Source organism: Nerophis lumbriciformis, linkage group LG03 (genome assembly GCF_033978685.3).
Source record: "Nerophis lumbriciformis linkage group LG03, RoL_Nlum_v2.1, whole genome shotgun sequence".
Taxonomy (NCBI): domain Eukaryota; kingdom Metazoa; phylum Chordata; class Actinopteri; order Syngnathiformes; family Syngnathidae; genus Nerophis; species Nerophis lumbriciformis.
Genome location: NC_084550.2, coordinates 40,045,517 through 40,067,186, shown reverse-complemented (window position 1 = coordinate 40,067,186; position 21,670 = coordinate 40,045,517). Strand labels below are relative to the sequence as shown.

The window sequence follows — 21,670 nt, the reverse complement described above, 5'->3', positions numbered from 1 at the left end:
GAAGCCGGAGTACCCGGAGGGAACCCACGCAGTCACGGGGAGAACATTCAAACTCCACACAGAAAGACTACTCAGGACCTTCGTATTGTGAGGCAGATGCACTAACCCCTCTTCCACCGTGCTGCCCTACAGTACAGGCTAAAAATTTTGGACACAACTTCTCATTCCCAACACTACTGATGGTCCCAGGCCCATTGATAAAGCTAGAAATTCCACTAATCAACCCTGATAAGGCACACCTGTGAGGTGAAAACCATTTCTAGTGACTACCTCTTGAAGCTCATGGAGAGAATGCCAAGAGTGTGCAAAGCAGTAAACAGAGCCAAGGGTGGCTATTTTGAAGAAACTAGAATATAAAACATGTTTTCAGTTATTTCACCTTTTTTTTGTTAAGTACATAACTCCACATGTGTTCATTCATAGTTTTGACGTGACAATCTACAATTGAAATAAACAGAATCAGGTGCCCTAATCACTTGGCCCGGCCACAGGTGTATAAAATCAAGCACAAGTCTGGGTGTTTGGAGTTTACCAGGAGAACGGTACAATACGGACTGCATTGTGCCGAGTCTGAAATTTGGTGGAGGAGGAATTATGGTGTGGGGTTGTTTTTCAGGAGTTGGGCTTGGCCCTTTAGTTCCAGTGAAAGGAACTTTGAATGCTCCAGAATACCAAAACATTTTGGACAATTCCATGCTCCCAACCTTGTGGGAACAGTTTGGAGCGGGCCCCTTCCTCTTCCAACATGACTGTGCACCAGTGCACAAAGCAAAGTCCATAAAGACATGGATGACAGAGTCTGGTGTGGATAAACCTGACTGGCCTGCACAAAGTCCTGACCTGAATCCGATCACCTTTGGGATGAATTAGAACAGAGACTGAGAGCCAGGCCTTCTCGACCAACATCAGTGTGTGACCTCACCAATGCGCTTTTGGAAGAATGGTGGAAAATTCCTATAAACACACTCCGCAACCTTGTGGACAGCCTTCCCAGAAGAGTTGAAGCTGTAATAGCTGCAACAGGTGGACCCACATCATATTGAACCCTATGGGTTAGGAATGGGATGCCACTTCAGGTTCATATGTGAGTCAAGGCAGGTGGCCAAATCCTTTTGGCAATATAGTGTATTTGACCTAAAGGGGACTTGTTATGCAAAAAACACTTTTCTTCCTTCCTATTGGTGTCACGATGGGGGGGTCGCAGCTTGCTGCGGGGTTGTTCTTCCAAGAATGCAGACAAACCACTCCGGACATGGCGTGTAGGTAAAAACATGATTTATTTCTCAAACTACCAAAGTAGTACCAACAAAATGGAACACAAGGCGAAGGCACAACGTGTTGATCGCACTTGGAGCTAATGCTACTTCTTAGCATGGACTAGGGACAAACAATACTCAGGTAACTGTGGCATGAAACAAACAAGACTTACATAGCATGGCATGAATCAAACACTTAGCATAAACTAAATACAAGGCAAAACTCACGTAGACAGGTTGCATGTAGCAAACAATGATGCCAGGCTGACTGACTGTCAAAGGCAAACTTAAATAATGCCTCTGATTAGTGCTCGGGTAGCAGGTGAGCGGCCGAACACTAATCAGAGACAGGTGAACATAATTAGCAACAGGTGCATGAGTCCAAGACGTAAAACAGGTGACACTAATGGTTGTCAAGGTAACAAACAAACACGGAAGTGCAACCAGGAACTATGGAGTCTTTAAACAGAAAATAACCTAAAACATGATCCAAACCACAGATCATGACAATTGGTTTATTTGGGATCTGCAAAAGTCCCAAAAAGTTGAAATCAAACCATTGAGGCATGGCGGAGATATTTACTTAACAATCTTGCCTTCCTTTATAAAGTACTTTCAGGAAAAGAACTGACATTTTTGCCATTGGTCATGTCAGCGGCCATATCCATAAACAAAACCAAAACCTGTATGTACCTTTCAGCATTATTGGTGCCTTCACAGATGTGTAAGTTACCCATGCCTTGGGCACTAATACACCCCCATACCATCACAGATGCTGGCTTTTCAACTTTGCGCCTAGAACAGTCTGAATGGTTATTTTCCTCTTAGTTCCACGGTTTCCAAAAACAATTTAAAATGTGGACTCGTCAGACCACAGAACACTTTTTCCACTTTGCATCAGTCCATCTTAGATGAGCTCGGGCCCGGCGAAGCGTTTCTGGGTGTTGTTAATAAATAAATGGCTTTGGCTTTGCATAGGAGAGTTTTAACTTGCACATACAGATGTAGCGACCAACTGTAGTTACTGACAGTGGGTTTCTGAAGTGTTCCTGAGCCCATGTGGTGATATCCTTTACACACTGATGTCGCTTTTTGATAGTATAGCCTGAGGGATCGAAGGTCACGAGCTAAGCTGCTTACGTGCAGTGATTTCTCCAGATTCTCTGAACCCTTTGATGATATTACGGACCGTAGATGGTGAAATCCCTAAATTCCTTGCAATAGCTGGTTGAGAAAGGTTTTTCTTAAACTGTTCAACAATTTGCTCACGCATTTGTCGACAAAGTGGTGACCCTCGCCCCATCCTTGTTTGTGAATGACTGAGCATTTCATGTAATCTACTTTTATACCCAATCATGGCACCCACCTGTTCCCAATTTGCCTGTTCACCTGTGGGATGTTCCAAATAAGTGTTTGATGAGCATTCCTCAACTTTATCAGTATTTATTGCCACCTTTCCGAACTTCTTTGTCACGTGTTGCTGGCATCAAATTCTAAAGTTAATGATTATTTGCAACAAAAACCATTTTTTTTATCAGTTTGAACATCAAATATGTTGTCTTTGTAGCATATTCAACTGAATATGGGTTGAAAATGATTTGCAAATCATTGTATTCCATTTATATTTACATCTAACACAATTTCCCAACTCATATGGAAACGGGGTTTGTATATGTATATTTGAATAAAATCTATAGTATTAGTGATCAAAGTAGTCATATTAAAATTTTAATATATCGGATTTTGGAGAAGTCAAGCTGCTTCTTTTGCCAACACTGATTAAATAAACAGAAGTTGTTGTACTAATGCAAAAAATCCACATATTAAGAATCTTTGTTGTCAGTATCCATGCCAGGCAGTCTTTGTGTTAAGTACAACGGGGGAAGGAGACGACACCATGGCAGGAATCAGCTCAATAGTATTCTTGAACTTAATGAATAGGTGGGATGTGTATGCTACTCTAAGTGATAGGTGCAAAACGATGTGTAGAATTAACCATGTGAATGTTACCAGAGTTTGTTGTATGTGCATGTTGAACAAATCCTTCGTCAGACCAACGGGGCGAGGAGAGAAGGCAGTCTGTGGGCAGGCAAGCGGTCGGGGGTGGAGACTAGCAACGAGGTTCGTGTCCAGGCAGTGGTCGAGGATCGAGGGAGGCAGTCCGGAATCTAGAGGGAAGTCGAGGCACACAGCTTGATCACGGGAAACAGTGGAAGCACTGCGAGGAACACAAAGGACATAAGACACGGGCACAGGGAAGGCACATAGAGAGAGCTAGAGACGGGATGCTTACTGCGAGAGTGAACTACGTTCCGGCACTGGATTTTCGGGTCTTCCGCTGGTCTTTATGCTGCCCGCCCTCATCAGACCCAGTTGCGCAGATTGACGATTGCCTGCAGCCTTGCATGCGGGATTGTGCACGCGCCGTGACACTTTGCAAAGTTTGGATGTTCAATGAGTTGATGCACTCAGCACCACAGTTGTAGTATTACAGTTTCGTACCATGAGGCACTTTTAAACAAGCAGAAGCGGCGTGCTTTAGTGTCAGTGTGGACCGAATTCCACTATCAAACACAGGGTGGACTGGAAGAGAACTGGCCCTTGGGGGTCCAAAATCATGTTTTCATCATCATCACCATTTACTCTCACGTCTTGTGACTAATTAATTAACTCACTAGAGGGTGACTCATAAGGCATATTTCCTTTTTTTGGAATAAAAAGTTATAATTCCGTAGTGTATGGATTTGGTGTCGAGGGGAAATAGCTGATATTTATCAAAGAAATCATCAAAATAGATTTCCTGTCAAGAACAAAAATTTTTTCTATTTATGTTGTGAACTCCATCTGTTTATTGCCTCCTGTTGACATTGGGTTTCATGCAAAGAGAAGAAAGCAACTTCTGGCAATAATTAGTTTGGTTACTATGACGACAGACTATAGTGTTTGAGTACATACTTCTCTGCTAACTCTTCTACTACTCAGGCGCTACTAAATATTGTTTCTTTCACCATTGTCCTGTCAAATGTGTTCCAGTAATTGTATTGCTTTTTTCATGTAATATTAAATTGATGTTTTAGTCATCTTAACACAGTAGTTTTCGATCAATCAATCAAAGTTTACTCATATAGCCCTAAATCACGAGTGTCTCAAAGGGCTGCACAAGTTTTACCCATGGGATTTTTTTACTTCTTCGTCTATGAGGTTGATTTTTTGTGAAATGTTCAGGGGTGCCCCCACTTTTCACTTCCGATACAATATCTCTTTTATAGCCTTGAGTATTGGCCGATACCAATATTGATCCCGTATGATATCAGTATGAATACTTTTAATATTTTGTAGAGTGGAATATCAGAAAATGTTTGATGAAGTCAATTTAGTCAAACAGACAACAATGGTAGGCATGGAAAACACTGATTTATTCACCATTAGCTGACTGGAATGGACTTATCGCTGTCTTTAAGTTGAAACCGATTGGTATTTTTGTTCTTTGGCAACACTTAAAACAAGCCTTTTTCTTGTGAAAATGCAAGTTTTTGTTGCGTAAATTACAACTGTGTTCAAGTAAAAAAAAAAAAAAAACTTAATTATCAAAATATTAGGACTTTTTCTTGTGAAATAGGTGTTTGTCTCATAAACTAAAAGTACAATGGCTTTGTTTTTGTATATTCATTGCATTAACTTTGACAGCTCTAATATATATATATATATATATGTATATATATATATCAGTGACGTGCGGTGAGGTTGATGGCTGGTGAGGCACTGACTTCATCACAGTCAGATTTACAAACATATGAACCCTAAAGACTGATGAAGTACGTCTCTTTACTGTAGACTTCAGAACAGACTCAACACACTTGACGTCAGGTGCGCAACACCACGTAAATCGTTGGCCAACCAAAAAGTAACCACAGTACGCTATAGCCAACATTAACCAGGAGATGGCAACAGACAAACATAGATCACTCTATTACATTCCTCCCCTTTTAGAAATGTAGAAGTTACTCAATAGAAATAAACAACCCAACCAAAAAATGCAGCAGCTCAATAAGAAGCCAAAAAGTGCAAAAACAATAATGTTCGTGTTGGAGGAGTTGTGAATAATCCGTGCTGCAGTCTGCAGGTGTACCCAATGTTGTGGCCCTGCAGTTATTCACAACTCCTCCAACACGAACATTATTGTTTTTGCACTTTTTGGCTTCTTATTAAATAACTTTTTTAAATAGATTCAAACGTGGAAACTCTAAGTCTGGGCTTTAGTTGATATAACACTCCCGTCGGGGGGTGCATTCTACGGCGGGAGTGCATTTTCTACCACCAGGAGGCGGGATTACCGCGAGCCTCACACAGTGCGTCTTCGCAGCAGTTTTATGATTGCTCAGCACAAGAAATACGTTACACACATACAGTTGTTGACAAAATACACTGTACATTATATACCTCAGCTAACTAAACTATGGAAATGTATAATATAGTTCATATAGCAATACGGTCTCACTGCACAGCAGGCCAGCAGTTAGCCGAGTACGCAATCCATGGTGAGGCACAACTGAGTGACGTGCCTCAACTGGCTGCTGATCACCGCACCGTCTCTTCTCAGTATTTGAACGGCAAATGTGAAAATTCAGCGATTTTGAATAAAAAATAATCTAAAACTTGTAATGGTTGGACTAAGGGGAGGTGACGGCAAACAGACACCAGGGGGCAGTATATACAATTATTTAATATATATATATATATATATATAGTAATTCAATATATATATATAATAATAATAATAACAAACACTACTGAACTAAGGAAATGGAGTGTGAACTAGAATACAAGAGTGTGTAGTGTAAGACTATGTGTGTAATTTAACTGAAGTAAGTGTTACCAACGTGTTGAACGAGATACGAGGAAGTCCAGGGGGCAGGCAGATGATCCGGGGCGAGAGCGAGACGTCAGAATCCAGGGGCGAGAGAAAGGTCGAGGAACGAAGGAGGCAGTCAGAGTCCAGAGGGAGATCCAGGGGAAAGTGAGACGCACTGCTCACTTTCCAGGCGACGGAGGGTACTGCGGGGACACGGGAGAAGACAGGGGACAAATCAAGGCACGGAGAGGAAACATGAATCGAGCATAAAGCTTGTTGCTTACGGTACACCATGAGAAAACTAAGTTCCCCCGCCGATCCTAGGGTCCACTGGTCTTTTAAACAGCTCGCCTTCATCAGTTCCAGGTGTGATGATTGCCAGCGAGTGATTGCAGCTGGTGGCTGCAGCAGGGCGGAGACGCGCGCGGCGCGTTCCTGGATGTGCGCACCCGTGGGCGTGTCCCGAGGTGCGCACAGACGGAGCCTCCAAGTGTTCCCGCAGAGGAGGGAGAATCAGACTGTGCGTGCGCCGTAACAGTACCCCCCCCCTATGGACAGATTCCAGATGTCCTGGAAGTCGAACCCCCGAAAAAACAGGAACAACAGTCAAGGGAGGGCGGAGGGGCAAACTGGTGGTGGGTCGCCGGCCCAAGTGTCCCCGAATCCACCGAGGACGAATCTGGTGGCGGCGGCGAGAAGAACGCCGCTGAAGCCGGCGAGGCGGGCGACCAAGGGACGGCCACCATCTTGGCCGTCGGGAAGGCGGACGTGATTGGCGCCGTGGTGCGTCTCGCCGGAAACGAGGAGGTGACGTCAGAAGCGTGGAAGCGGCGGACGTCATCGGCGGCGTGGAAGCGGCAGACGTCATCGGCGGCGTGGAAGCGGCAGACGTCATCGGCGGCGTGGAAGCGGCAGACGTCATCGGCGGCGTGGAAGCGGCAGACGTCATCGGCGGCGTGGAAGCGGCGGACGTCATCGGCGGCGTGGAAGCGGCGGACGTCATCGGCGGCGTGGAAGCGGCGGACGTCATCGGCGGCGTGGAAGCGGCGGACGTCATCGGCGGCGTGGAAGCGGCGGACGTCATCGGCGGCGTGGAAGCGGCGGACGTCATCGGCGGCGTGGAAGCGGCAGACGTCATCGGCGCCGTGGAAGCGGCAGACGTCATCGGCGCCGAGGAGGGCAGCTGAGGAGTTGGCCGAGGTGCTGAAGCCGGTGCTGCCAGCCGAGGGGCAGAGGTCGGGGCCAACCTGGGAGCTGGCGGAGACGAGGGGGCCAGCCTGGGAGCTGGTGGAGACGTGGGGGCCAGCCTGGGAGCTGGTGGGGACGTGGGGGCCAGCCTGGGAGCTGGTGCTAGCTCGGAGGCTAGCCTGGGGACTGGTGCTAGCTCGGAGACTAGCCGAGGGGTTGGTGCTAGCTCGGAGGCTAGCCGAGGGGTTGGTGCTAGCTCGGAGGCTAGCCGAGGGGTTGGTGCTAGCTCGGAGGAAAGCCGAGGGGCTGGTGCTAACTCTGACGCTAGCCGAGGGACTGGTGCGAGCTCGGACGCTAGCCGAGGGGCTGGTGCGAGCTCGGACGCTAGCCGAGGGGCTGGTGCGAGCTCGGACGCTAGCCGAGGGGCTGGTGCGAGCTCGGACGCTAGCCGAGGGGCTGGTGCTAGCTCGGACGCTAGCCGAGGGGATGGTGCTAGCTCGGACGCTAGCCGAGGGACTGGTGCTAGCTCGGACGCTAGCCGAGGGACTGGTGCTAGCTCGGACGCTAGCCGAGGGACTGGTGCTAGCTCGGACGCTAGCCGAGGGACTGGTGCTAGCTCGGACGCTAGCCGAGGGACTGGTGCTAGCTCGGACGCTAGCCGAGGGACTGGTGCTAGCTCGGACGCTAGCCGAGGGACTGGTGCTAGCTCGGATGCTAGCCGAGGGACTGGTGGTTGCGGCTGGGAAAAGCGGAAGACAGGTGGAATTAGTCTGGCAGAGGGTAGCCTGTCTTGGTGCAGCTGCGCCACCCCATCAGCACAGCCACCAGCACTACCCCCCCCTCTCTCCGAAAGCGGATGCCAGACGCTTCTTTCTGGCTGAGGAACAGTCACTAAGGGTGGGAGGAGGGTGTCCAGCCGACGGGTAAATTCCTCCTTGCTCACATCACTGCTAAACATGCCTTTCCACGACAGTTTGTCAGGACAAGACAACTCCTCCGGTGTGGAGCGAAAAAAAGAAAAAGACATGGTGAATGGGGCAAGAGGCAGAAAAAAAAAAAATTCAAAGGGGGCGGAACTAAAGTCACTGGGGGCGGGGCTAAAGAACTGTGCCGTCAGGTCTTTAATAATTTTGGCGGGAACTTACTGTAATGGTTGGACTAAGGGGAGGTGACGGCAAACAGACACCAGGGGGCAGTATATACAATTATTTAATATATATATATATATAATAATTCAATATATATATATAATAATAATAACAAACACTACTGAACTAAGGAAATGGAGTGTGAACTAGAATACAAGAGTGTGTAGTGTAAGACTATGTGTGTAATTTAACTGAAGTGAGTGTTACCAACGTGTTGAACGAGATACGAGGAAGTCCAGGGGGCAGGCAGATGATCCGGGGCGAGAGCGAGACGTCAGAATCCAGGGGCGAAAGAAAGGTCGAGGAACGAAGGAGGCAGTCAGAGTCCAGAGGGAGATCCAGGGGAAAGTGAGACGCACAGCTCACTTTCCAGGCGACAGAGGGTACTGCGGGGACACGGGAGAAGACAGGGGACAAATCAAGGCACGGAGAGGAAACATGAATCGAGCATAAAGCTTGTTGCTTACGGTAGACCATGAGAAAACTAAGTTCCCCCGCCGATCCTAGGGTCCACTGGTCTTTTAAACAGCTCGCCTTCATCAGTTCCAGGTGTGATGATTGCCAGCGAGTGATTGCAGCTGGTGGCTGGAGCAGGGCGGAGACGTGCGCGGCGCGTTCCTGGATGTGCGCACCCGTGGGCGTGTCCCGAGGTGCGCACAGACGGAGCCTCCAAGTGTTCCCGCAGAGGAGGGAGAATCAGACTGCGCGTGCGCCGTAACAAAACTGGTGAAGTTAAATGGAAAATAACTTTATAGTATAATCACTGGATACATTTAACAATTTAATTATTTTTTTTTTCTTTTTACATTTTTTTTCTTTCCATGATGGCAGGTGGGGTCCCGCCTCACCTGCCTCCCCTGACTGCACGTCACTGATATATATTTATATATATATATATATATATATATATATATATATATATATATATATATATATATATATATATATATATATATACACAGTCAAAGTTTCTGTGGTTTATCCGTTATACAGTGCTCAATACCGGGCTAGAGCGGAATATACGTTAGGTCAGGAAAAAAACACAAGAAGCTATATCATCCCTCCAAGCCTGTTTTGCAGGTTTTTTGCAGGGAAACCTGCGAAACAAGCTTGTAGGGATGATATAGCCTCTTGTGTTTTTTCCTGACCTAATATATATATATATATATATATATATATATATATATATATATATATATATTTATATATATATATATATATATATATATATATATATATATATATATATATATATATATATATATATGCACACACACCTGGTTATGTTTATTTTACGTTTATGTTTATTTTATTTTGAATAGTTTGCAATCAGGTGTGTTCAAAGTGCGGTCCTTAGTTCATTATGTCCTGGCCTGCAGAAAATTATCTGGAATTATCCAGAAAGTATTCACAGTGCTTTACTTTGAAATTATTAAAAGTATAAAAAAATCACATGTACATATGTATCACAGCCTTTGCTCAATACTAAACTATACTATAATGATGCACCTCTGGCAGACGAGTCCACATTTCAAATTGTTTTTGGAAACTGTGGACGTCGTGTCCTCCGGAACAAAGAGGAAAAGAAACATCCGAACTGTTTGAGGCGCAAAGTTGAAAAGCCAGCATCTGTGATGGTATGGGGGTGTATTAGTGCCCAAGGCATGGGTAACTTACACATCTGTGAAGGTGCCATTAATGCTGAAAGGTACATACAGGTTTTGGAGCAACATATGTTGCCATGCAAGCAATGTTATCATGGACGCCCCTTCTTATTTCAGCAAGACAATGCCAAGCCACGTGTTACAACAGCGTGGCTTCATAGTAAAAGAGTGCGGGTAATAGACTGGCCTGCCTGTAGTCCAGACCTGTTTCCAATTGAAAATGTGTGGTGCAATATGAAGCCTAAAATAGCAGAAGCGAGACTGTTGAACAACTTAAGTTTTACAACAAGCAAGAATGGGAAATAATTCCACTTCAAAAATGTGTCTCCTCAGTTCCCAAACGTTTACTGAGTGTTGTTAAAAGGAAAGGCCATGTAACACAGTGGTAAAAATGCCCCTGTGACAACTTGTTTGCAATGTGTTGCTGCCATTAAATTCTAAGTTCATGATTATTTGAAAAAAATGTTTCTCCGCATGAACATTAAATATCTTGTCTTTGCAGTCTATTCAATTGAATATAAGTTGAAAAGGATTTGCAAATCATTGTATTCTGTTTTTATTTACCATTTACGCAACGTGACAACTTCACTGCTTTTGCGTTTTGTACAAACCAAAAGGTGGCGGCAGAGTTGACACTTTTGTTTCGTAAATTACAATTGCATCCACGGAAACTAAAATAAAAACTTTGGTTTTGTAATATTAGGATGTTTTCTTGTGCATGATAAGGTTTTTGTCTCGTAAAACATTTTAGTGTAAAAATGGCTTTGTTCTTGTAATATTACCAGGTTTTTTTTCTCATGAAATGACTACAGTCATTAAATGAATACATTGAACCCCAGTCATTGAGTCGGATTGACTTGAAATGTCGGTAACACTTTAGTATGGGGAACATATTCACCATTAATTAGTTGCTTATTAAAGTAACAAAGACTTAATTTAGAGTTATTTGGACTCTAGGGGAATATATAAGGGTTAGGGTTGAGGTTAGGGTTACTAATAAGCAATAATTCTGAGGTTATTGAGGGAAGACTCTTAGTTAATGGCTTACTGGTTGTACAAAAAGGCCATGCAGAATAAGGCATTAATAAGTACTTATTAATGACTAATTAAAAGCCAATATGTTACTAATTTGCATGTTAATAAGCAACTAGTTAATGGTGAATATTAGGGCTGCAAATCTTTGGGTGTTCAATATCGATTCTTGGGGTCATGATTAGATTATAAATCTTTTTTTTTTTTCGATTCAACGCGATTTTCGATTCAAAAATGGTATTTTTCCGATTCAAAAGGATTCTCTATTCATTCAATACATAGGATTTCAGCAGGATCTACCCCAGTCTGCTGACATGCAAGCAGAGTAGTAGATTTTTGTAAAAAGCTTTTATAATTGTAAAGAACAAAGTTTTATCAACTGATCGCAATAATGTAAATTTGTTTTAACTATTAAATGAACCAAAAATATGACTTATTTTTATTTGTAAAAATATTGGACACAGTGTGTTGTCAAGCTTATGAGATGCGATGCAAGTGTAAGACACTGTGACACTATTGTTCTTTTTTTTACATTTTTTTTTTATAAATGTCTAATGATAATGTCAATGAGGGATTTTTAATCACTGCTATGTTGAATTTGTAACTAATATTGATACTGTTGTTGATAATATTCATTTTTGTTTCACTACTTTTGGTTTGTTCTGTGTCGTGTTTGTGTCTCCTCTCAATTGATCTGTTTATTGCAGTTCTGAGTGTTGCTGGGTCGGGTTTGGTTTTGGAATTGGATTGCATTCTTATGGTATTGCTGTGTATTGTTTTATTGGATTGATCAATAAAAAAATAAAATTAAAATAAATAAAAAAATAAAATAAAATTTGATTTTTGAAAAATGGGAATCGATACTGAATTGTACAACGTGAGAATCGCGATTTGAATTCGAATCGATTGTTCTCCACACCCCTAGTGAATATGTTCCCCATACTAAAGTGTTTCTATAAGGCATTAATAAGTACTTAATAATGACTAATTAAGAGCCAATATGTTCTTAACTTGCATGTTAATAAGCAACTAATTAATGGTGAATATGTTGCCCATACTAAAGTGTTACTATAAGGCATTAATAAGTACTTAATAATGACTAATTAAGAGCCAATATGTTACTAATTTGCATGTTAATAAGCAACTAATTAATGGTGAATATGTTCCCCATACTAAAGTGTTACTATAAAGCATTAATAAGTACTTAATAATGACTAATTAAGAGCCAACATGTTCTTAATTTGCATGTTAATAAGCAACTAATTAATGGTGAATATGTTGCCCATACTAAAGTGTTACTATAAGGCATTAATAACTACTTAATAATGACTAATTAAGAGCCAATATGTTCTTAACTTGCATGTTAATAAGTAACTAATTAATGGTGAATATGTTCTCCATACTAAAGTGTTACTATAAGGCATTATTAAGTACTTAATAATGACTAATTAAGAGCCAATATGTTCTTAACTTGCATGTTGATAAGCAACTAATTAATGGTGAATATGTTCCCCATACTAAAGTGTTACTTTAAGGCATTATTAAGTACTTAATAATGACTAATTAAGAGCCAATATGTCACTAATTTGCATGTTAAAAAGCAACTCATTAATGGTGAATATGTTCCCCCAACTAAAGTGTTACTATAAGGCAATAAGTACTTAATAATTACTAATTAAGAGCTAATATGTTACTAAATTGTCTTTGACTGGTCCTCAAAATGTGGCCTTTTTATACAACCAGTAAGCCATTAACTAAGAGTCTTCCCTCAATAACCTCAGAATTATTGCTTATCCCTAACCCTAACCCTAACCCTAACCCTTATGTGTTCCCCTAGTGTCCAAATAACTCTAAATTAAGAATTTGTTACTTTAATAAGAAACTAATTAATGGTGAATATGTTCCCCATACTAAAGTGTTACTATAAAGCATTAATAAGTACTTAATAATGACTAATTAAGAGCCAATATGTTCTTAAGTTGCATGTTAATAAGCAACTAATTAATGGTGAATATGTTCCCCATACTAAAGTTTTACAATAAGGCATTAATAACTACTTAATAATGACTAATTAAGAGCCAATATGTCACTAGATTGCATGTTCATAAGCAACTAATTAATGGTGAATATGTTCCCCCTACTAAAGTGTTATCGAAATTTGTTCAGAAGACCTTTATTGATTTTAGCATGACGTGCAAGGGTTCGGGTTGAAGGTTTAGGGCGCTATGTTCCTACAGATGTTTTTGATCATAGTGCGAGCGGCGCTCTGGGAAATGATTAGCACTGCACCCGCACAGTGTTAGCCTGACAGATGGCAACACACGGAGCGAAAGCACAACACTGCTGACAGCACATTGACAGGGGAGTTGTCGTCACACGTCCACTGACTCTACATACTTTTTTTTCCCAGACATTAAATCCAGCTTATTTTCGACTCCCGTAGAGCAGCATTGACTCATCGGCGCAATGGCGCTCTTGTCTCGGCGTGGACGGCAGTGAACGTCTTCAAAGGGATCATTATCCCTGTCACTAGTCATTTATCAACACCTGACCATTGACGTTTATTTTCGTGTTCAATAAGCATTCACTTATTCAAGCATCAATCAATGTGGGCAGAAGGCGCGCTAATGAATAGTCATCAGAAACTGATACGTTCATTTCATGACTGAGTGACGCCTGCGCTAATAGAAATATGGACTTATCTACTGGAGTAAGTGATTGATGGGATCATACCTGCCACTACGGAAGGGTGTGATCATGGACTCATCTTGAAATGTTTGCTGGTGGGGATTAGTTTCAAACTAATCTGGCCAGATTCTCCGGGGAAACATACACTACATTGCCAAACGTATTTGGCCACCCGTCCGAATGATGAGAATCAGGTGTCCTAATCATTTGGCCCGGCCACAGGTGTATAAAATCAAGCACTTAGGCATTGAGACTGTTTCTACAAACATTTGTGAAAGAATGGGCCGCTCTCAGGAGCTCAATCAATCAATCAATCAATGTTTACTTATTGTTTACTTATAATTATTGACACACACGGCACAGGAGCCAAGCGTGCAGGTTTTAAAGGCCTACTGAAATGTGATTTTCTTATTTAAACGGGGATAGCAGGTCCATTCTATGTGTCATACTTGATCATTTCGCGATATTGCCATATTTTTTGCTGAAAGGATTTAGTAGAGAACATCGACGATAAAGTTCGCAACTTTTGGTCGCTGATAAAATAGCCTTGCCTGTACCGGAAGTAGCAGACGAGTAGCGTGACGTCACAGGTTGTGGAGCTCCTCACATCCGCACATTGTTTACAATCATGCAGCGAGAGCGATTCGGACCGAGAAAGCGACAATTTCCCCATTAATTTGAGCGAGGATGAAAGATTCGTGGATGAGGAAAGTGAGAGTGAAGGACTAGAGGGCAGTGGGAGCGATTCAGATAGGGAAGATGCTGTGAGAGGCGGGTGAGACCTGATATTCAGCTGGGAATGACTAAAACAGTAAATAAACACAAGACATATATATATACTCTATTAGCCACAACACAACCAGGCTTATATTTAATATGCCACAAATTAATCCCGCATAACAAACACCTCCCCCCTCCCGTCCATATAACCTGCCAATACAACTCAAACACCTGCACAACACACTCAATCCCACAGCCCAAAGTACCTTTCACCTCCCCAAAGTTCATACAGCACATATATTTCCCCAAAGTCCCCAAAGTTACGTACGTGACATGCACATAGCGGCACGCACGTACGAGCAAGCGATCAAATGTTTGGAAGCCGCAGCTGCATGCGTACTCACGGTACCGCGTCTGCATATCCAACTCAAAGTCCTCCTGGTAAGAGTCTCTGTTGTCCCAGTTCTCCACAGGCCAATGGTAAAGCTTGACTGTCATCTTCCGGGAATGTAAACAATGAAACACCGGCTGTGTTTGTGTTGCTGCAATCGGCCGCAATACACCGCTTCCCACCTACAGCTTTCTTCTTTGCTGTCTCCATTGTTCATTGAACAAATTGCAAAAGATTCACCAACACAGATGTCCAGAATACTGTGGAATTTTGCGATGAAAACAGACGACTTAATAGCTGGCCACCATGCTGTCCCAAAATGTCCTCTACAATCCGTGACGTCATGCGCTGACGTCATCATACCGGGATGTTTTCAGCAGGATATTTTGCGCGAAATTTAAAATTGCACTTTAGTATTGGCATGTGGTGCAATGTTAAGATTTCATCATTGATATATAAACTATCAGACTGCGTGGTCGGTAGTAGTGGGTTTCAGTAGGCCTTTAACAAGGTTTTAATAAACATGGGTTTTTAACAAAAGTTTTCTCTCCTGAAAGACGCGACTTTTCAGCCGCGTCCGTATCATCTCTCTTCTCCTGCTCCCGGCCGCTTACTGTTAAAGACAACAGATGATTAGATTAACACGTACCACCTGTGAAATCTAATCAGCTGCCAGCTGTGTCTCGCCGTCAGCACTGCCACGCCCAGCGCTGGCCACATCTCCCTCCACTCTCATATAGCCCTAAATCACGAGTGTCTCAAAGGGCTGCGCAAGCCACAACGACATCCTCGGCTCAGATCCCACATCAGGGCAAGAAAAAACTCAACCCAATGGGATACAATGAGAAACCTTCCTCTTCCAACATGACTGTACACCAGTGTGCACAAGGACATAAAGACATGGATGACAGAGTCTGGTGTGGATGAACTTGACTGGCCTGCACAGAGTCCTGACCTGAACCCGATAGAACACCTTTGGGATGAATTAGAACGGAGACTGAGAGCCAGGCCTTCTCGACCAACATTAGTGTGTGACCTTACCAATACGCTTTTTGGAAGAATAGTGGAAAATTCCTATAAACACACTCCGCAACCTTGTAGACAGCTTTCCCAGAAGAGTTGAAGCTGTAATAGCTGCAAAAGGTGGACCGACATCATATTGAACCCTCATTTGCGGTCCCCTCCAAGGTTTCTCATTGTTATCCCATTGGGTTGAGTTTTTTCTTGCCCTGATGTGGGATCTGAGCCGAGGATGTCGTTGTGGCTTGTGCAGCCCTTTGAGACACTCGTGATTTAGGGATATATAAGTAAACATTGATTGATTGATTGATTTATTTATTGTATTTTCTCCATATTTTTTTTTTCCGCCTGCATTCACAGTCCATGTTCTCTCTTTGTCGCTTGTAGCTTTGATGTAAGCTACCTAGCTACATGGCTTTAAAAGTAGCTGAGCTACAAAAAAAGCTACTAGTTAAAAAATTAGCTAAGCTACCGCCCAGCTACGGGAAAATGTAGTTAACCTACGTAGCTTAGCTACATGAAGCTTGTTACTGCCCATCCCTGGACCTAGCTTACATGGTCGAACCAGGAAGAGGGCGATATGTCATACCTGCAGCTCGTTGGAATGCGAGCGCCCAAACAGCCATTTCATGCTTCAACATTTGACACTAATTTTCTATTGTTTCTTCCATGTCAAGGTCCAAGGGTTGGACAAGAAAGTGGACTTCTCAGACCTGGGCCAGGTGGGCTCCGCAATGAAGACTCTTCCTTACAGCATGGCCGGAGGCACAGGTGGAGCACCACCAGGAGGAGCTGGTAAACCGCCATACCAAACCCGAATCTTCTCTTCCTCCTTTGACCAGACACCCCTGAAATCCAAGCCGCCCGCCTACAGTTTCTTTAACCCTTACGACACGGCCCGTAACCAGTCCCTTCTGGTAGATCAGACGGGGTACCGCTCAAAACGTAAGCACTCTCTGAAGACGGCAATGAAGACTAAGAAGATCTTTGGCTGGGGGGATTTCTACTTCAACGTCAAGACCCTGAAGTTCAGCTTGTTAGTGACAGGGAAGATTGTGGACCACATCAACGGGACGTTCACTGTGTATTTCCGTCACAATTCGTCCAGTCTTGGGAACGTGTCAGTCAGTATTGTCCCTCCCACCAAAGTGGTGGAGTTCGAGGTCCTCCAGCAGCAGTTCTTGCACCCCCACGGCCAACAAGAGGTCCAGATCCAAGAGACCCAGCAATCCCCCGTCGACCCCAAAGAGGTGAAGACTTTTAACTGCCGGGTGGAGTACGAGAAAACCAACAGGTCCAAGAAGCCTAAACCCTGCCTGTACGACCCGTCGCAGACGTGCTTCACGGAGCACACCCAGTCACACGCCGCCTGGCTCTGCGCTAAACCCTTCAAAGTCATCTGCATCTTCATCTCCTTCTTTAGCATCGATTACAAGTTGGTTCAAAAGGTGTGCCCGGACTACAACTTCCAAAGTGAGCACCCTTACTTTGGATAAAAAAAAAGGCAAGAAGAAAGACTGATGGGAATGATAGTCATATTGATTACATATTGATGGAGCAGGGAACACTTTCTTGCCTCTAAACTGCTGTGATTTCAAACAAGTATCATCAGAGTTTTGGATGCTTAGGATTAGGGATGATGTTTGATAAGAAATTATCGAGTTCGAGCCCATTATCGAATCCTCTTATCGAACCGATTCCTTATCGATTGTCTTATCGAATCAGATATATGGAAAAAAACACAATATTTGGTTTAACAAAAGCTCACTTTTATTTTATAAGAAAAAAATAAAATAAATAAATAAATATTGACTGTTGCCCCCTAAAAAAATAAAAAATAAAAATATTGACTGTTGTTACCCAAATTATATTAAGTGGGATTTTTCCAGAAAAACTAATATATACAGTAACACAAAAACAACCTGTTTCTGTGGTCACTATAGGTGAATAGCCATGCCTTGAGGCGTTTTTTCCGGTCCATTATTGTTGCTGCTTGTGTGACATCACAGGAAATGACGTAGCTCAGTCGTTAGACTGAGCTACGTCATTTCCTGTGATGTCCCACAGGGCATTTCTTGTGGAACGGGATTCGTTCCCAGGGATTCGAATAAAGAACCAACTCTTTTTCTTTACTATAGTGGCCTCGATAACGAGAACCGGTTCTCAAAAAGGTATTCGAGTCCATGGAATCGGTTATTTTCTTATCGAACGGTTCTTTTCTTATCGAACAACCGGGAAAACCGGTTTCAAACATCATCCCTACTTAGGATGAGGCTTTGTCCTTTTTCTCCTCCCTTCAACTTTCCCCTTTTTTGGAGCTCTTTGTGTAAATATTGATCTCAACCCTCAGCGCACTTATTGTTTTGATATATTGGTTTCTTAGTGTGCTTACCGTACTGACTTCAATACAAGAAGGTATATTTTCCCCTAGAAAAAAAAACAAGTACGAAAAAGGCAGGTCGTCTTACATTCGGCGTCGGGAGTGCTACGGTATAATGTACATGCAAACCACCTGCCGTAACTTCTGCCCCAGGCAAGTCAGAGCTTTTCTTCCTGTTATTCACACACATGTACAGTATAATGCTGATTGGGGTACGATCAATGAAGCAAAGTAATCAAGCAACTATCTAGCAACAGAAGAAAATATGGAAATAATATATATCTTGTTATGAAAAAAATGTCTGTAACTATATTAATTTTTTTTTTTTTTTTACCAAAAACAGAAGGGTCAAACAAACAAACCAACAGATGGCGCCAGGCACCTCAAAGGTTGTTAGCAAGTTACCAAATAACAGCGTGGTGCTCAATTTAAAGGGGTACTGCACTTTTTTAGGAATTGAGTCCGTCATTCACAATTCTTATGAAAGACAAGAACACATATCTTTTTTTCTGTTTTTCTGCGTTCTAACTCGTAAATAAAAGCTAGCAAAAGTCAGCTAACAATAGAGCCAATGGGAGTCACTCTATCCCGCCTATAAAGCGCTCTTAAAAAAAACCTCCTAAAACCCCCAGCAATGTTTTAAATACATACTGTGAGTGTATATGTAATGTAGCAACAGGAAACAGCATAATAACATGAAATATTTACATGTTTTGCTCAGTCTAAGCATACGGCGGCCTATTTAATTTGATAGAAAAATCACAACGTTCGCATTTCCCTTCAACAACAACAACACTACTAATCATGGAAGACTTCATGAGAGGCAACAAAGACTACTTTGGTGCAAATTATGATCCGGAAACATATATTTTTGAGCATGAATACAATGAGGATGGGCAACAAGTTATGGAAGCCATGTAATGAACAAATGCAGCTTTAGTAAAACACTAAGCACCATGTAGCAGCATTGCTAAGTGCTTAACAAGATATACAAACTACCAACATACTAAAATGATCACTTACTGTACAATGTCTGCTCTTACTAAGATGCCGATTAATGGGATGTTCATCTTTTCGTTTAGAATTTTTCGTATTTGTCATGAAGACGAGCATTTATATTTTTGTCTTTCTTGCCATCTACGTGTCTAATTTGGATGTCAAAGTTGACCACTTCTCGATTTATGGCCACATCCTTCTACTATCCAAGTGAGAGGCATGATTTATAATCGAAAATTTACATTCCTCAACTCACAAGCAATCCAGCAGCAGCAGCAGCAGCTCAGTATGACTACTAATCATGGAAGACTTCATGAGAGGGAACAAAGACTACTTTGGGGCAAATTATGATCCAGAAACATATATTTTTGAGCATGAATACAAGGAGGATGAGCAACAAGTTATGGAAGCTATGCAGCTTTAGTAAAACACTACGCACCATGTAGCAGCATTGCTAAGTGCTTAACAAAATATACAAACTACCAACATACTAAAACGATCACTCACTGTACAATGTCTGCTCTTACTAAGATGCCGATTAATGGGATGTTTATCTTTTTGTTTAGAATTTTTCGTATTTGTCATGAAGACGAGCGTATGTTTGTCTTTCTTGCCATCTACGTGTTTAATTTGGATGTCAAAGTTGACCACTTCTCGATTTATGGCCACATCCTTCTACTATCCAAGTGAGAGGCATGATTTATAATCGAAAATTTACATTCCTCAACTCACAGGCGATCCAGCAGCAGCAGCAGCTCAGTATGACTACTAATCATGGAAGACTTCATGAGAGGGAACAAGGACTACTTTGGGGCAAATTATGATCCAGAAACATATATTTTTGAGCATGAATACAAGGAGGATGAACAACAAGTTATGTGAGCTATGCAGCTTTAGTAAAACACTACGCACCATGTAGCAGCATTGCTAAGTGCTTAACAAGATATACAAACTACCAACATACTAAAACAATCACTTACTGTACAATGTCTGCTCTTGCTAAGATGCCGATTAATGGGATGTTTATCTTTTCGTTTAGAATTTTTCGTATTTGTCATGAAGACGAGCATATATTTTTGTCTTTCTGGCCATCTACATGTCTAATTTGGATGTCAAAGTTGACCACTTCTCGATTTATGGCCACATCCTTCTACTATCCAAGTGAGAGGCATGATTTATAATCGAAAATTTACATTCCTCAACTCACAGGCAATCCAGCAACAGCAGCAGCAGCTCAGGATGACTACTAATCATGGAAGACTTCATGAGAGGGAACAAAGACTACTTTGGGGCAAATTATGATCCAGAAACATAAATTTTTGAGCATTAATACAAGGAGGATGAGCAACAAGTTATGTAAGCTATGCAGCTTTAGTAAAACACTAAGCACCATGTAGCAGCATTGCTAAGTGCTTAACAAAATATACAAACTACCAACATACTAAAACGATCACTTACTGTACAATGTCTGCTCTTACTAAGACGCCGATTAATGGGATGTTTATCTTTTTGTATAGAATTTTTCGTATTTGTCATGAAGACGAGCGTATATGTTTGTCTTTCTTGCCATCTATGTGTCTAATTTGGATGTCAAAGTTGACTGTTATGTATGTCCCCGGTATTCATAAGTTTGTCTACGACCCATAAAGTAGACGGGCACGGAGCTATTTCTTAGCGTGTCTTTATTTCAGCCGGCACTTCAATACAACGACACAACATCCGGATTCCCATCATGCATTGCTTACAACTACGGCAAGTTGCGATGTCCAAAACATAACATCTCCTCCCCCCTTAGAAAAAATCCCCCCCCCCCCAACAACAAAATCCTCATAGCAAAACACCATAACTTAACTGTATCATGGGCACTTCACCTATTTTTATTTTTATTTTTTTTTACATAGTTTGGTAACAGTTACCCAACATAACTCTGAGGTGAGGTTAAACGGCCTCACCCCGTGACCACACCCATGGGGATTATTCTGCCCCAGTTGGTTTGGGTTGGTCTCTAAACATAGAGTCTATAAATTCAGGCGTTCTGGAGGACGACGTTCTCTTACCGGATAACGGGGCTCAACAGAATGTTCAGTCTTACGGTCTCCGCTGGGTGACTCTGGAACAGCCGTGCGTGTTGGAACATCCATCACAGGATCTCGTAGTGAAGAGTCGGAAGCAGAAGTCTCACCAGTATATTCCATTGTTCTTTGGGGTGGTGGCAGCAGGAGATGGGGTGCGCTGAACTCGGACTCGTTCGGAGTATCCACCGACGGCTGGTTGGGGGTCGATGCTGTTGCCTGAAGAAGTTGATCGACGTGTCTTTTCCATACCAGTCTAGCAG

General features: G+C 42.5%; 1 protein-coding gene across 1 annotated transcript in view; it reads left to right on the top strand.

Moving 5' to 3' along the window:
* Window positions 1-17,860, top strand: part of LOC133584589 (neurexophilin-2) — a 293,526-nt gene extending 275,666 nt beyond the window's left edge. Inside the window, exon 3 of the mRNA XM_061937732.1 lies at window positions 16,637-17,860. Within this exon, the coding sequence (XP_061793716.1) occupies window positions 16,637-17,455 (819 nt within the window). The 3' untranslated portion in view covers window positions 17,456-17,860. The remainder of the gene's footprint in view (window positions 1-16,636) is intronic.
* The last annotated feature ends 3,810 nt before the right edge of the window (window positions 17,861-21,670 follow it).